The sequence below is a fragment of the Vidua macroura genome, chromosome 3 (assembly GCF_024509145.1).
Source record: "Vidua macroura isolate BioBank_ID:100142 chromosome 3, ASM2450914v1, whole genome shotgun sequence".
NCBI classification, from domain to species: domain Eukaryota; kingdom Metazoa; phylum Chordata; class Aves; order Passeriformes; family Viduidae; genus Vidua; species Vidua macroura.
In genome coordinates, this window is record NC_071573.1 from 12,290,661 (window position 1) to 12,306,049 (window position 15,389).

Consider the following 15,389-nt stretch of genomic DNA (forward strand, 5'->3'; position numbering starts at 1 on the left):
ATTAAAGATTATGCCACTATTTCCAGCAGAAGCTGAAAATTAGTCCTACATATAGGACTAATAGTCCTACATGTATAGTAACATATGCTCTTGAAATCAAAATTGACTTCTCTTCAGAAAACAAATTATAAAATAGAATTTCATTTGTATAGAAACAGAGATCTCCTTCCACAACTTAGGGAAGCACTTCAAGCCAGGGCACTCAGAATTAAATATGCAAGATATCTGAAGGAAAACAATTTTCTAAGGTTCCTTAGAATAAGATTTGTATTCATTCCAACCTAAGACACCTTCCTTTTAATATATATACCCAAAAAATGGAATAAGCATGAGGCAGACAGTATTTTCAACATTTGCTTAAAAACTAACAAAGATGAAAAAAATCTCCCACACCTTTTAATATAATTTTTAAGGCATTTCTCTCTATGAAATCCAGTGTGGATGTCCACAATATAAACTTTATTTTGCTTCAGATTTTGTATTTCCTTTTAATTTGCACAGTCAATTTTTCACTGTATTTGTTGCAATAAATACCACATATACAGGGGCTGGGGAAACCTGACAGAGAAGTCCTGATCAGGACATCAAGTCACACATCCTGTCCCTTCTTCCAGGATTCAAACAACAGCAAGTATTTGTAATATGAATACTGCAGGAATAAAGAACTGGACAGAAAACACTTCACTGTCCTGATGGATCCAGTTCATACCTCATTCTTTGAAATTTACTATCAAATGGGGTATATAATTCAGAAATCATATTACTAATTTAATTTTGAACATTGGAACTCAGTAAAGCACCAGGAAATCCCTTCAGATACAATTCAGAAACAATATGAATGGTAAGAGAATAATGAATAAATCTGAGAACAAAAGGACTTCCTCTAACCATATAAGCCCACAAATTAAAAATCTACGATTTCTGAATGCGATGAGGTGAAAAAATATTTGGAAAGGGTAAGAGCTGGGAACAGAGAGAAATATATTAATGACATAAAGCATCTGCACATCCAGGTCACAATTTGTTACTGTGACAATCACCTTCTCGCTCTTCAGTGGGACTGGAGTGACGACTAAGGGATCTGAACTGCAACTCAGCTGCTATTGAAGCAAGTCGATCATTTTCAGGGACACTGGAACCCCTGTTAAAAAGAGCCATCATACTAATTAACTTGTCATTAGTGTTTATTTAGTGCAATGCTAATTTAACTGCAGTTTTTAAGAGACAGAACCTCTGAAGCCTAGGATATGAACCATGAAAGCAACATGAAAGAAAAACTGATGCCGAAAGGTAAACAGAAAACCCTCTCTATGCTCTTTTTCCCTCAAATGAAAACTTTTTAGATTATTTTAGTTATGCTGCTATATGAAAAAGCCCTAAGCTTCCAAAGCATAAACTACTTCAAGCTGTTTCTTGCCTGTAACAACAGAATCCATTTTCATGACTTGTAACCTTCTACTATGACAGCTGCTGCAGGATGCAGCTTGTGCCAGGGTTGGATATACAATCAGAAGTGATTCAGCTGGTGATAATGTGAGCCACATCATCAGATGAAATGTAGTAACTGATTTCATATGTGCCTAGTGCACTGCAAATACAGTCACAGTCCACAGTCATTAAGTCAGAATCAATCGAAAGAAACATAAGCTGGTTGACAGGAAGAACACTGTTAAAGGACAGCAGCCTGATCACTTAGAGGACCCAGTTCTTCCAGACAGCACAGAGTGGAATCAGATGCCTCAGAGTAAGAGCCAGATGAACAAGGCAGCTGAACAGAAAGGAAAAAAATATTAAGAGAAACAAGACTTAAATTCTTAGGTCTTCAGCCATCTTCCTCCAGCCCCAGACAACAATTAGTTCACTCATTTTAGAGCCGTAAATTCCTTGTGGAAGTCTTTCTACCCTTTTGAAAAAGGTTCCCCTTCAATTTTTAAAGTTTGACGGGGAAGAATGGTGACTGATGTCTTCTTAAACATAGTATGTTAGAGGTATGAGCCAAATGTTATTGAAAAGTGGGCAACATTGTTAAATCCTTCAGTGTAAGCTAACAACTACAAAAAGATGATACTTTGCATCACAAGATCCACACACACCTATGAAAGAACTACCAGTCCCATAGTTGTTTCCAAATTGTATCTGAGTATTACCTTAAAATAGTTTTAAAAAAACCCACAAAAATAACCACAAAAACACCACTACTACCTTGAGAACAGAAGCCAAAACCACAGACAACCTATTCCCATGCAAATGTTCTCCATACAATGTTTGCTTTGCACTTCCTACTACTGCCCAACCAAATTTTATAAGTTTGAGCAGGAACTGAAACTAAACTAGTGAAAATCCTCATTATTCTTCAGGAAGCTGAGGTTTTAATGAGCAAGAAGGGCAAGGTGGTTCTCAGCATATACACAGCAACAATTCCTGATGCACGAAATGCTTAAAAACAAGCAAAACTACATCACCTCTAAAATGAGGCAGCAGCTGAACAGGCCTAAGCACCAGAGTTTCGAATGCAGGTGCCTAAACCCCATTTCACACCTTTTATTGATCTAGAAAGTCTGTACGTATATTATTAGGCAAAAATTATAGTAAAAGAGAAGAATGCTAGATAATTTTTGGCTCCAGCCCTGGATAAGTAACAAAATGATGAATAATAACCACAGTTAGCTCAAAAATTGACCATCTTTAAAGATTATAAACATAAACCTAGCATAAATGTATAAATACCAGAAAGCTCAATGTAAACAACCCGGTATTGGTGCTTCGGATTTCTAGTTATACTATAATTTCTAGTTATACTATAGTGGGTTTTTTTTTTCTTTTGATTTTTGTTGTTAAAAAAAACTTCACTAGAACTACGGTGGCATTAGTGCACTATGCACTGCCTAATACAATTGATTACACTTGATTTACCAAGTTCCTACATTCAACTCTTCATAGATATTTAATGCTTATAATCATGTCTTAAATGTCTAAAGAGTTTCTGGAATGCGTACAAAGCTTCTGTCTTTGTGCTATTCTGGCACTGGACTCCACACTTTGCCAAACCACAAAACATTTCATTGATCCAAAAGATTCAATTTCTCTTTTGGAGCACAAATAAACGAAATTCATAATTAAGACCACAATGCATCAAAGTTTGCAACTTTCTTTAACTATACTAAAACAAAAAAAAATTGTAGAAATATATTACATTTTAGTATTTTACCTTCCTCAATAAACAGAACCCCTAAAAAAAACCCAGCAGCCTTCAGAACTCTGTCTCTGATTTCATAATATTTTTCTTCAAATGATTCCTTGCTCATACAGGGTATTAAATGCTACTTAAAAATCCAGACAGTGCATTTAAAAAACAAGATTATAGGATATTTTATGAACAACCATCAGAAAAATGGTTTCAGAAAAAAAGCTGAGAACTCTAAGAAAAAATACAAGTCTTTGAAAAACACTAATTATCCACCCCACTGTCAGCTTATAAAGCTGCCAGAACATCTCAGTGAAAATTTTCTAGCATGTTACTTACTTGAAAGGGCTATTCCAATGCTGCAGACTACTGCCTACTCTGTCTTTTCCATGAGGGGGCTTAAAACAGAAGCATAAAGGATAAATAATGTCTGTGTTTGAATGACAAAAATTTCAAGATGTATTTTCAACCAAAAAAAAAGGCCTAGACTGATAAGCTATACATCTGGAGGCTGCTGTAATAGGTGCAAGTCACATCTTGCAATAAAAATAAAAAACTTGCAGAAAAGATTGCATATAAAAAGTGGCAATTTACTTCCCTCTTAACAGCTTAATGCATGCTTGTGCCATGCATCTGATAACAAATCAAACTATGATGATCTGCTGATTCACAACCAAAAATTATTTATTACAAAACAATTCATAATCAAGTTATATCCAAGTTTGCTTTGGTCACCACCAATCTATTGTTCCTTCACCACCTCTTTTTTTCTCTACCAGCTTCGTGATGCAGTCAGATATGTGTATCCATTCATATGAATTTCCATCCCAAAGAACTTTCAGTACTTCTGCAGTAGAAATAAGAATCCAAAAAGCTATTTTTAAACCCTAAGATAACACCACTGAGTTAAGAGCAGGCTTTTCAGGGGTGCAGGGGAATAAAAAAGGTAAAATCAAACTGGGAGATATGTCAGTGGTCTGACTTGTAATAAGAGAAGAAGAAATACCAACAGTCTGAAATTACAACAGCCAAATCAAACATCAAAAAACAAGAAAGATACTAACATAGCTCTGTCAAAAAAAGAATCACTTGTGATGATACAGAAGCAGTTTCTGTTACATATCCTTATACAAGAATAGTTTCTTTCATATTAAGTTTATTCTGCACCACCCTAAGAATAGGTGTAGGAGAAATGATTAAAAAAATCCTCATGGGTTTAATTTTGCATTTGCCACTATACAGTATTTCAAAATACTTATGACAGACAATAACAATACCAAAACTGTTAGCTAACAAGAAAAAACAAACCGAAAATCCTTGCCCTTGGTTGTATCTTGCAGTTATCCTAGTGGAAGTGATTCTATGATTCTAAGAGTTAGTTATCAGTACTAATTATTTACTGAAGTTACACCAATGAGCTGACTGGCATATGTTCATTGCATGGACATTTTACTGAGCAAATTTGTAATCTATGTCAGAACTGCATGCTTTAACTACCACATGTTCAGGCTTTTTGAATCTGAAAGTGGGTTCATCATCAATTTCTAAGACATGTGATTTTGCTCAAGTCGAACATGAATGAAGGAGCCAGTGGAAGACACGATGGGAGGGAAGAGAGCGGTGCAAACGATCTATTAGGATGTATGTGGGAACAGTTATGTGGGTGATGTAGGGAGGATGAGTCTGCTACGTCACGGAGCGCAGCTACCTGGTCTCATTTGCACTGCTGAGAGGTTTGGGCTGGGCTGAGTCACTCCCGACAGGAGCGGGGCGACTCACAGCAACACTGCCATGGCTCCGCGCATCGCAAGGGACGCTCCGCGTGCTGTGGCAAGAAGAAAAACTTCAGGAAACAGTTAAAAAGAAAAATGTATGGAGTTCAAAGTTTGTTTTAGAAACAAAATATTGAAGTGTGTATAATGATGCCTGATTTCAGAAGTTTTTCAATTACATAAAGATTTTTACGTGGAGTAACTCTGGTTCTCAGAAGCTTTGTGGCTGCCAATGTATACAGTAAGAATAATCCTCAAAATAAAAATCTTCAAATCTTTTGAATACTACTAGTTTCTGCCAAAGCTAAGTGGCTTCTGAAAGAAAAGTCAACTGTGGAATATCTCACTGTCGTCATATTCTTGGAAAATAGGGCCCTCTGTGTAAAATTATGCACGGCGATGTTTATTTTGAATTTTTTTTTTAACTGTTTTTGCAATAATTCTCATGTCAACACTTTCAAAGGCAAGAGAAAAGATCCACTGTTTTAAGCTTATTTACAGCAGGTTGGTAATGATGCAGAAATGCCACCATATCTCAGAATGCTACATTTTCAAGTTCCGTGTATGTAAATTCCAGAAAGCACTGCCACAGGAACCTAGGCAGGCATTCAAAGTGTGGAAGGAAATAAAAGTGTTGTTAATGAGCAGTTTTCGCTGAATTAAAGCTTTTTACATTTAAACACTGGATTCAGGAAAGATAAAGGGGATGAGAATGACTTCAAAGTGAGAACCCATGCACCAAGGAGTGGCCAAGCAGCAAGTAAAAGAAACTTGTATTGCCCTTAAAAGCACATCAATAAACTCTGGATCACTTATGTGCTAACTTTTTCTATCTGCTTTGCCCTCAAAGGGAAAGAAAAGGTGTTCCATTTACTGATATTCAGCATAGCCAAGACAGAATAAAACAGTTTAAAATGCTGTACTAATGCTCAATACCTGAAGCCTTCAGGTGTGGGGATGATGAGATGAGGATTTGGTGGATCACTATGGCACCGAGGCACTTTTACAGGACGGGGACTGTTTCGATGAACAGCTGCAAACATAAAAACAGATCACATTTACTGATATGTCAGAAAAACTCTCTTAAGGGCCACATCAGGACACAAAATTAAAACAAATTCCTATTTACAGAATTAAATGTGAACTGGCACCTATTTTCTTATCCTTTAATAAAAATAGATATTATTCCAACTTTAAATAAATCAATTGTATGTATTAATACCTTTCATATTTTTGTATTACTTAACTCATCCATAAAATAATGAAAATTCCCCAGATAGTCAAAAACTAGCAATTAGAAAATGTGTACATACTTCATTAAAACTTCATTATTCCTACTTCACAAATTAATCTTATTGCAAAATAAATATTAACCAAATAATAATTAGCAAACCAAAGAGCAATATTATGTTCCTTTCCATAACAATTAAGCTTTCTCAGACAGCAATAGAAAGCAAATTAAGCTGTGGAAAAAAACCATATATGACAGTTTTACCCAACCTAATGCCACCCATGACAGTCTGCCCCAAGGAAGTGGTACAAATAGACTGGACAAAACCTAAATGGGCAGCCACTGTCTTTATGCCTAACTAATTCAGTGCCTCCAAGAGCAGTCTGCACCATCTGCCCCCAACTCCTCCTTAAATACTAAGAAAAACACTGTGGCAGTCACATCTCAAGACAGCTGGTTGCCCACCAAACTATGAGTCAGTACTTTCTGCCAGGCTAGGTTCCTCTCAGGGAGCTACATTTCTGCCTTGTTTGCACTACTAGGGCAAGCAAAAGATGGCAGGGCCAGATGTTGGTTGTCCTGCTGTAATTGGCAAATACAACAGCAGGAGACCCAGAATGCAGCTCCTACCCCACCCAGGTAGACATCAGCCGTTTCACAAAGCAAAAAGACAGGATAAAACACCAGGAGATACACAGCTATGTGTCTAGAGGCAGCAGTGTAAACACAACTGGATTCTCAGCTTCAGGAAAAGGAGTAAAGACCACAGTGGGTTTAAGTCCTTCAAAGTGGTATGCAAATGTAACTAGGAAGTCTTGTTTTAATTCTGATCAGGAGACAGGAATGAGTATCTGCAATATCTGCACCCAGGATACGGTTTAAGTTAAATTTCACATGTATTAAGGTTTCAGACTGCTGTTGAAGTCTGCACCACTTATCTGTGTCACCTCCTCCACATGCCTCTGAGACAAAAGCTGTCGAGCAATTTAAGTTGTGTGATCTGTAGTGTCTGCAATAGCATTTATAAGAGTTTCAATAATTTGGCATCATCATGCTGGTGATTCACCAATACAGGCCTCCCTCACAACAGCAGTACTGAAAGTGAATGTACAGGTTTTACATCACTGTACAGAATTTGGCTAAATTTGATTTTAGACTATGCTTCTTTGACTGACTTTCACTGCAAAAGGTTTGTCAGCTATAAGACTTTCTCATCAAAATTATATCAAAACAAGCTTTCCTGAAAAACTGGCAAACCTCCTCTGCTGGTGGCAGATTACTCTCCCCTCATGTCTTCTATCATCAAGCCCACCCAAGACGTGGGCACCAGGAGAAAGATAAAAGAGATGACAAAGTATTTTGAAAAGTAAATGAGTCAATGGAGTTGAGAGGAGAAAGACAGAAACAGTGCTGAGAAAGAAATGAGTAAAAGGCACATAGAGCAGGCAAAACATTCTTTTCTCAAGATGCATCATCAAATATGCTGATTTCACTCTAATGATATCAACATTTATATCTATAAAAATGTATTTTACATTATGCCATATTTTATAGCAGAGAACTGTTTTGCACAGTTCCCATGTACAACTCATGTGTACTTGGTAATATAAAGTCCACTAGAAGCAAAAAAATCTGCAGTGCCAAAGTGTAAATAACTGCAGTGCCACAATGAAACTTTGGGAGAGGGAGCTGTAACTGCCTTCTTAAAGTGAAAATCACTTCTTTACCCAAGCTTTAAACAACACAGTCCTTTCCTAACAGATTTGCAGGACTTCAGAGGAAGGATAAAATGAGAAGAAGGAATCTGTAAAGCTTTGAAATTTCTTGGGTAAAACTAGCACATATTTACACTTTATCAAGGAATAATGGTTTCACATCAACAATCACAAATAGATTGAAAATACTTTTATTGGTATTTCTTGCATTTTAAAAGCACTTTACAACCAAAATTCTGCAACAGCAGCAGCAAAGCTCCAGAACAAATGCCAGTAACTTCTGCCTTACCAAGGTACAAACCTGTAACAGGACTGTGAGGTTTTCCAATAACATGGCCAATACACTCATTCATCAGAGCTTGTAAACTCTAGGAAAGACAAACATAAAAAGTTGCAATGTTTTGTTACAAGAAGGTTGATGGTCATATGACAAAGCTCACAGTAACAAAATTACATTGTTCAAGTGCGTAATCTGTCAGATAAGCACCCCTATATTCTACCTATTATATTAAACTTCTAGATCCACATTAGCATGTTGACTTAACTGATTTTTTTAAAGCTAGAAGTCTTAGCTTTGTCTTGTCTTTTGTCCTTGTCAAAATTACAAAACTGTAAGAACTGAACAGTGGCATATCATAAAGAACATTTCAACATATAAAGGTATTGGAACTTAACGTTCATTGTTAGTATAATTAAAATCACATTTCCTGAAAAAAGCTGTAACAACCTTCTCTGCTCTCCCCCTCCACATCCCAAGGAGAAACCTAAAAAACTTGAGTGAGAATATGATGGCCTGAATCTCAAGATGAAATTCTGTTAAAACAAAAAATATTAAGCCCTGTATATTAAAAGAAAGGCACTTCCCTTATCTATCCATGAAGCTATCAAAACTTTCATGAAAGGGATTTTAGAAGTTAAAAATCACTGAACTGGGCCTCAGACAATCTGAACCAAATTATTAGGTGTACTATTCGATAGGTATGTAATTTTGGACAAGTTGTTAAATCTTCCTCTGGTTCAATTTACTTGTCAGAACACCAGGAATATAATGCCTATTCACAAAGAAGTAAAATTATATCCTTTGGTAAAGCTGCTATGAAGGTCGCTGTTATATGCCAGTCACTCAGTGTAGCCAAAAATTCTTCTAGAAATTCAAAAACTTAGTGAAGACCAGGAACTTCAAGAACTAAGAAAAAACAGAATTATAAAACTAAAGAAGCATTAAGCTTCAGACTGGCATATTTTACCAAAGCAGACTGAGCTAGAATTTCATCAGGAAATGCAGAGCTCTAAATATAGACCATCATTCCTCCATGACATGCTGGTAGATCTGAGAGATCAGGATTGATTACCATCTCTAGGTAAAATACTGTGACCTGTGCTATACAGAATAATGAAAGTGGCTTCAAGTGATGATCTCTAAAATTGCAATCAAGTTTAAGAAAGAAAAAAATTTTAAAAATGCAGTTAGGGTTTTGGGCTCCCTCCTTTTCTTTCCCCGCTACTTGTTCAAAGTCTGTTTCAGAAACTGTGTCAAAGCAGAAGAATTTGAGGGGCTACTTCCTAAAACTAAAGTATCAGTGTATTCCAAATACCAGCTTAACTCTGTCATTAAGGCAGACAATCCTTTCCCAGCAACACAAATGCAGGACTAATACATCATTTACTAGAGAGCTCCTGATAAAAACACATGTGAAAAAAAGACTAAATCATGTATTTTCTGGATTATGCAAGATTAATGTGGTTGGCATTTCATAACACATCTTGAAATAAGTAAAAATCAAGAGGTGCTAACACTCACATTCTGCTCTTTTGTGGCAACTGTGCTTTCACGTCTCTGTAGTATTGTACCAAGATGAGAGAAATAAATTCTCAGAACAGAAAAAAGAGGAAAGCAGAGCAGGCAAAAAAGCCAGCTTTAGTCTACTGGTTTTTTTCATAACAAAAACAAAAGAAAGATGCTTTAAAATCTGTTTCATGTTAGAACTACTTGAAAATAAAAAAATCTATAAATTACAGGGATTTTGTATTCATATCCACAGATGAACTTTGGGTGTTAGTTAAGCCTCAGAAGCTTAGAAATTGATTTATCAAAAATCTCTGTAGAAAGCTGCTGTCAACTTTCCAAGACACAAAGGGAGGTGGCCTCCCAAGATAGTACCAGCAACTTGTCAGCAAACTGAAACCATCACTGCCAGTGGTCACAAATCTACTCTTTTCAGAATCTAACAAACAGAAGAGATAGCAGCATCAACATTGATATACAACAGCAATTTTAACATCTGTGTTCAGATGTTTTATAAAAAGTATCCCTGCAAAACATATACTGATAGCTTTACAAGCATTTATAAATAAACACCAGCAGAAAAACTTATCCATACCAAGAAGTCATCTTCTGGGAGAGCTGAAATAAATGCTGGCTCAATGGCTTGAAGAAAATCAAAACCTTGAGTTGCCCACCTACATAAAAGAAAAAGAGAGAAAATGAAACAGTCTTTGGCTAAAGCTATCATTTAGAGTTTCAACTACATCCAAGAACAGTAAATAACAGCTAGTTCTTTTTCCTCTATAAAATATGATAAAATCCTCATTTAAGAAAAATATAAAATGTAAAAATGTTACCTTTTATCCAGTTATATTTGGACAAAGACTGATTTTAGCAAGGACACTGTCAAATAAGGTGGGCAGGCCATGCTATGTATCTACACCCATATACATGCTATCTTCCAAACAGTATCATCAATTCAACCATCATTTGTTTCAGAGCAACAAGCCAAACCACTGTGATCCCTGCCTGAAGTCTCCTTTCTGAAACAAGACTGAAAGGATACTTAAGATTTCATGACTATCTGATTAATAATGACTGGGTATCAGTGGTTTCATGGCCTAGAATGGCAAAGTAAATAAGTAACTTGGCTGAAGGGAGTTTTGTGTCTTCAGCCACCTGTTGTCCCCCACTGCCTCCCTCTTTGACCTACTTGAACTAGCAGCTGCAACCTACAAAATGCAAATAGAATCACAGGATATCCTGAGTTGGAAGAGGCACACACAGATATCAGAACTGAACTTCTGACTCCACAAAGGGCAATACAGAAGTTAAGAGCACAGTCCAAATGGTTCTTGAACACCAGCAGGCATGGAGCCACGACCATTTTTCTGGGGAGCTTTTTCCAGTGCTTGACCACCTCTCAGTGAAGAACTTTTTCCTAATACCCAATCCAAAACTCCCCAAATGCAGGTTTTAAGCCATTTTCTCTTGTTCAGTCACCAGAGAGAAGACATGAAGGCATTGCAGATAGCAAATCATTTTTTCCTTCCCTTAGCTGAGCAAACCTAGTGTCCTTAATTACTCCTCATTGCATCTTGCCCTTCAGTCCTTTCACCATCTTCACTGCCCTTCCTGCTGCAATATTTTTATGTCCTTCTTAGATTATGGAGCCCAAAAGTGCACAGAGTACTTGAGGTGAGGCTGCACCAATGCTAAACACAGTAGTACAATCACTCCATCCAGCTGATTAGATCTGTTGTGCCTAAGGCACCCCAGGATATAGTTGGCCCTTTTCACCACCTGGGCACATCGCTGACTCAAAGCTTACAATCAACAAGAACCCCAAGGTCCCTTTCTGAATGGCTACACTCCAATCGCTTGGCCTCTGATCTATAGGGGTACCCAGAGTTACAGCACGTCAGGTGCAAAATCTGGCACTTGTCCTTGTTAAATTTTATAAGGTTGGTTATTGTCCAGCCCTCATAATCTATCAAGTTCTCTCTGTACAATCTCTGTGCCCTTGAGAGAATGAATGTGTTCTCCTAATTTAGTATGGCAAACTTATTTAGTACGTACACAACTCCTGTATCCAGGTCACTGATAAAAACATTGAAAAAAACTGGCCCTAAAATTGAGCCCCGAGGAACACCCTAGTGACTGGCCAACAGCCAGACATCACTTCATTTACTCCAATTTTTTGAGCCCAACCCTTCAGCTCTACCAAAAACTACCGTGGCAGTAACAAGTTGCCTGTTACCTGGGTCGAGTGCCTCGGCCACTCTCACATTTTGTTAGCACATAATTCATCCATTTTCTGGCAAAGTTGATATATTTGTCTCCAATTTTCTGCCTGAATTCTCCAGACATCAGACGAACAACTTCTTTATGGTACTGAAAGAAACTAAAGATTACTTTTCACATATTAATACGAAGAACAATATCCACTGGAGTATTTGCAAGCTAACAAAACTCTACAGTATGACAAGTCACATCCTATTCTTAGACAAAATTATTTTATGCAAGCAGTTGCCTACTTATAGACAAAAAATTAATCAAGAAAGTATGATACAAAATATGATACAGTGAGAGGCAGTACTGAGCCACACTGCATTTTTCTGTGTGCATCAGGCACGTGCTGATGTTTAACAGTGTACATACACATTGCTGAAGAAACATCCTACATAAACACTTGGTTCTGTAACCAGAGATTGAACTGAAGTAGTGTTTATTTTTAGTTATTTTAGTTATATTGCAGTAACATTAGGGGATAAAAAAAAGTAGTGTTTATTTTTAGTTATTTTAGTTATATTGCAGTAACATTAGGGGATAAAAAAGTTATCTATGTGCATTTAAAAATCAAACAAATACCAGCTATTTCTTATAAGACTATCCTAGAAGTACATTAGGATATGACACAATCTTTAAAAAATTTTACAAAGCCCAGAGGAATCAAATAGCAAAACAGTTAAAACATCTGAACATAACATTTTGAATGCCTGCACGCTAATGCAAGCACTCAAAAGCTCGCACTTCATCAAAGAACCATCACAAACTCTGAAGGAATGACATGTTACAGTATTATGCTATTCTAGGCTGAAAAATGGTGAGAAGGTAAGTTAAACCACAGGGTGGTGGAGTGACCATCCTTGGAAGTATTATAAAAATGAGTAAATATGGCCCTTTGTGATATGGTTTAGTGAGCACGGTGGCACTCAGTTGAAGTTTGGACTTGATTTTGGAGGTCTTTTCCAACCTTAATGATTTCAATATCATCTAAAATGCTGCCAAGCAGCAGAGCTTACAAGACTATACCTGAAATCATGAAGTTCTTAAAAGCTTTTCAGATTTCTAGACATTGCTAATTTAACAGATTTATCAGATTCATCTGTTGCTTTTCAATTATTCTCAAGTAAAATTTCTGAGGCAACACATTTTTTATGACATTCTGCTAAAACTGGGAAGTCACAGTTCACTACAAATTACCAAATGTGAGGCCCATCTACATGAAGGACTACAAGGAGGATCCAGAAAACAACAGACCTGTCAGTCTGAAGGTTATGGATCTACAGGACAACCAGGAGATTAAGCCCAGCCAGCATGGGTTTGTGAAAAGCAGGTCGTACTTGACTGACCTGACCTCATTATATGAGAAGGTGAGCCACTTAGTGGATTGGGTAAAGGTTGTGAATGTCATCTACCTATATTTTAGTAAAGCTTTTGACATTGTTTCCCAGAGTATTCTTCTGCAGAAGCTGGCTGCTCATGGTCTGGACAGAGGTTCACTGTTTGCTGTGTAAAGAACTGGCCAGGCCTAAGGAGTGGTGCTACACCCTGTTGGCAGCTGGTCACTTTTGGGGTTCCCCAGGACTCAGTTTTGGGGCCAGTCCTGTTTTATGTCTTTATCAATGATCCCTCAGTCAATTCACAGGCGACACCAAGTTGAGTGGGAGTGTTGATCTGCAGGAGGGCAGGAGGCCCTGCAAAGGGATCTGGACAGGCTGGATTGTTGGACCAAAGCCAGTGGTGTGAGGTTCAACATGGCCAAATGCCAGGTCTTGCACCCGGGTCACAACAATTCCATGTAGCACTACAAGCTGGGGGAAGAGTGGCTGGAAAGTTGTCTGGGGTAAAAAGACTTGAGGGTGCTGGCTGACAACTGGCTGGACATTATCCAGTGTGTGCCCAGGGGGCCAAGAAGGCCAGTGGCATCCTGGCTTCTATCAGCAATAGTGCAGCCAGCAGGACTGGGGCAGTAACGGTACTGGGCACTGCTGAGGTTGCACCTCAAACACTGTATTGGGCCTTTCACTACAAGAAAGACAATGAGGTGTTGGAGCAAGTCCAGGGAAGCTCAACAAAGCTGGAGTTCAAGTCTTGTGAGGAGTGGCTCAGGGAGCTGGGGTTGTTTAACCTGGAGAAAAGGAGGCTCAGATGCACCCTTATTGTTTTCTACAACTATCTGAAAGGAGGTTATAGTGAGGTGGGTGTCAGCCTCTTCTCCCAAGCAAAAAGTGTTGGACAAGAGAAAATAGCCTTAAATTGAGCCAGAGGAGGTTTAGATTGGATATTAGGAACACGTTCTTCACTGGTAGAGTGGTCAGGCATTAGAACAGGCCACAGGAAGTGGTTGAATCCCCATCCCTGAAGTTACTTAAAAGATGTGTAGATGTAGACATGGTTCAGTGGTGGACCTGGTGGTTAACAGAGTTAACAGTTGGGATTGATTATGCTAAAGGTCCTTTCCAACCTAAATAATTCAATAGTTCCATAAATTCTTTGTATTTCCACAGTTATTAGTTACCCTATTTACACCAATGCAAAACCATACATTTCAATTGGTTTTTGTTTCCTTACCTCAAACCCAAAATTATAACCCTGAATCATGGCTTCCCGGTAGTATTGCTGCAAAGTGGCAGATTCAGATTCATCAACTTCGGCATCAAACTCAGATGTGAACATGTGATCAACTCTATCAATGGCACTGCTTATCTTATTGCATAGCTGTAATGCATCATTCTGAGTAACAAGAAAAAGGGTGGGGGGGTAGCAAAATAGTCTTGTCAATTGTAGAATATAAGGCAAACATGAATCTAACAATTACATTATTTTAAATGAAAAGGTACTATAATGCCACAAAAATTCAATCAGCCTTGAAAAAACAAATATTTTCCAGCAGCTGCATGAAGCAAGTCCTGTAATTAACTCAAATATTATAATAAAGTTCGCTTGCATGTGATTAACTTTAAAAACAAAGACAGCAAAAGGGTGAGCAGGGAACCAACAAAAAAAACCACAAAACAAACAAAAACATCCAACCAAAACCAGACAGACAAGAAAGGAGAAAATGAGTTCTACTATCTATAGCATGACCAAGCCTTTGGTTCTATTTTCACCTTGGTATCTGGACACAGCCTCTATTGAATGCAGGGACTTGATACAGCCACTTAAAGCCTCACAAACAAACAAACAAACAAAACAAACCCATCAAAGAAAACACTCAGACAAAAGCAAAACAAACAAACAAAAAAATCCCACACCACACACACAGAAGCAGCAAAGAAAGATTTTAAAACCTACACCAAATCCAAGAGAAAACAGACAGAGAGACCACCCACTTTTGCATTTTCAAATACAGGCAGAAAAGTTGCTTCTTGCAGATCATTGATTTTGACAGAACTTGATTTTAGAAAATCATACACTTTCTTTCAACTGAATATTG

The 15,389-nt window shown here is 37.6% G+C and overlaps 1 protein-coding gene across 7 annotated transcripts in view; it reads right to left on the minus strand.

Annotated features, from left to right (window-relative positions):
• The window catches only part of MAP3K4 (mitogen-activated protein kinase kinase kinase 4), a 62,480-nt gene that overhangs the window by 15,542 nt on the left and 31,549 nt on the right, over positions 1-15,389 (minus strand). For 4 of the 7 annotated variants that reach the window (XM_053974521.1, XM_053974516.1, XM_053974523.1 and 1 more), the window contains 7 exons: positions 14,525-14,686; positions 11,928-12,061; positions 10,284-10,362; positions 8,192-8,270; positions 5,893-5,989; positions 4,893-5,009; positions 1,041-1,141 (listed from right to left, as the gene is read on the minus strand). In XM_053974521.1, the coding sequence (XP_053830496.1) occupies positions 1,041-1,141; positions 4,893-5,009; positions 5,893-5,989; positions 8,192-8,270; positions 10,284-10,362; positions 11,928-12,061; positions 14,525-14,686 (769 nt within the window). The remainder of the gene's footprint in view (positions 1-1,040; positions 1,142-4,892; positions 5,010-5,892; positions 5,990-8,191; positions 8,271-10,283; positions 10,363-11,927; positions 12,062-14,524; positions 14,687-15,389) is intronic. The other 3 variants (XM_053974518.1, XM_053974520.1, XM_053974519.1) reach the window with 3 other exon arrangements.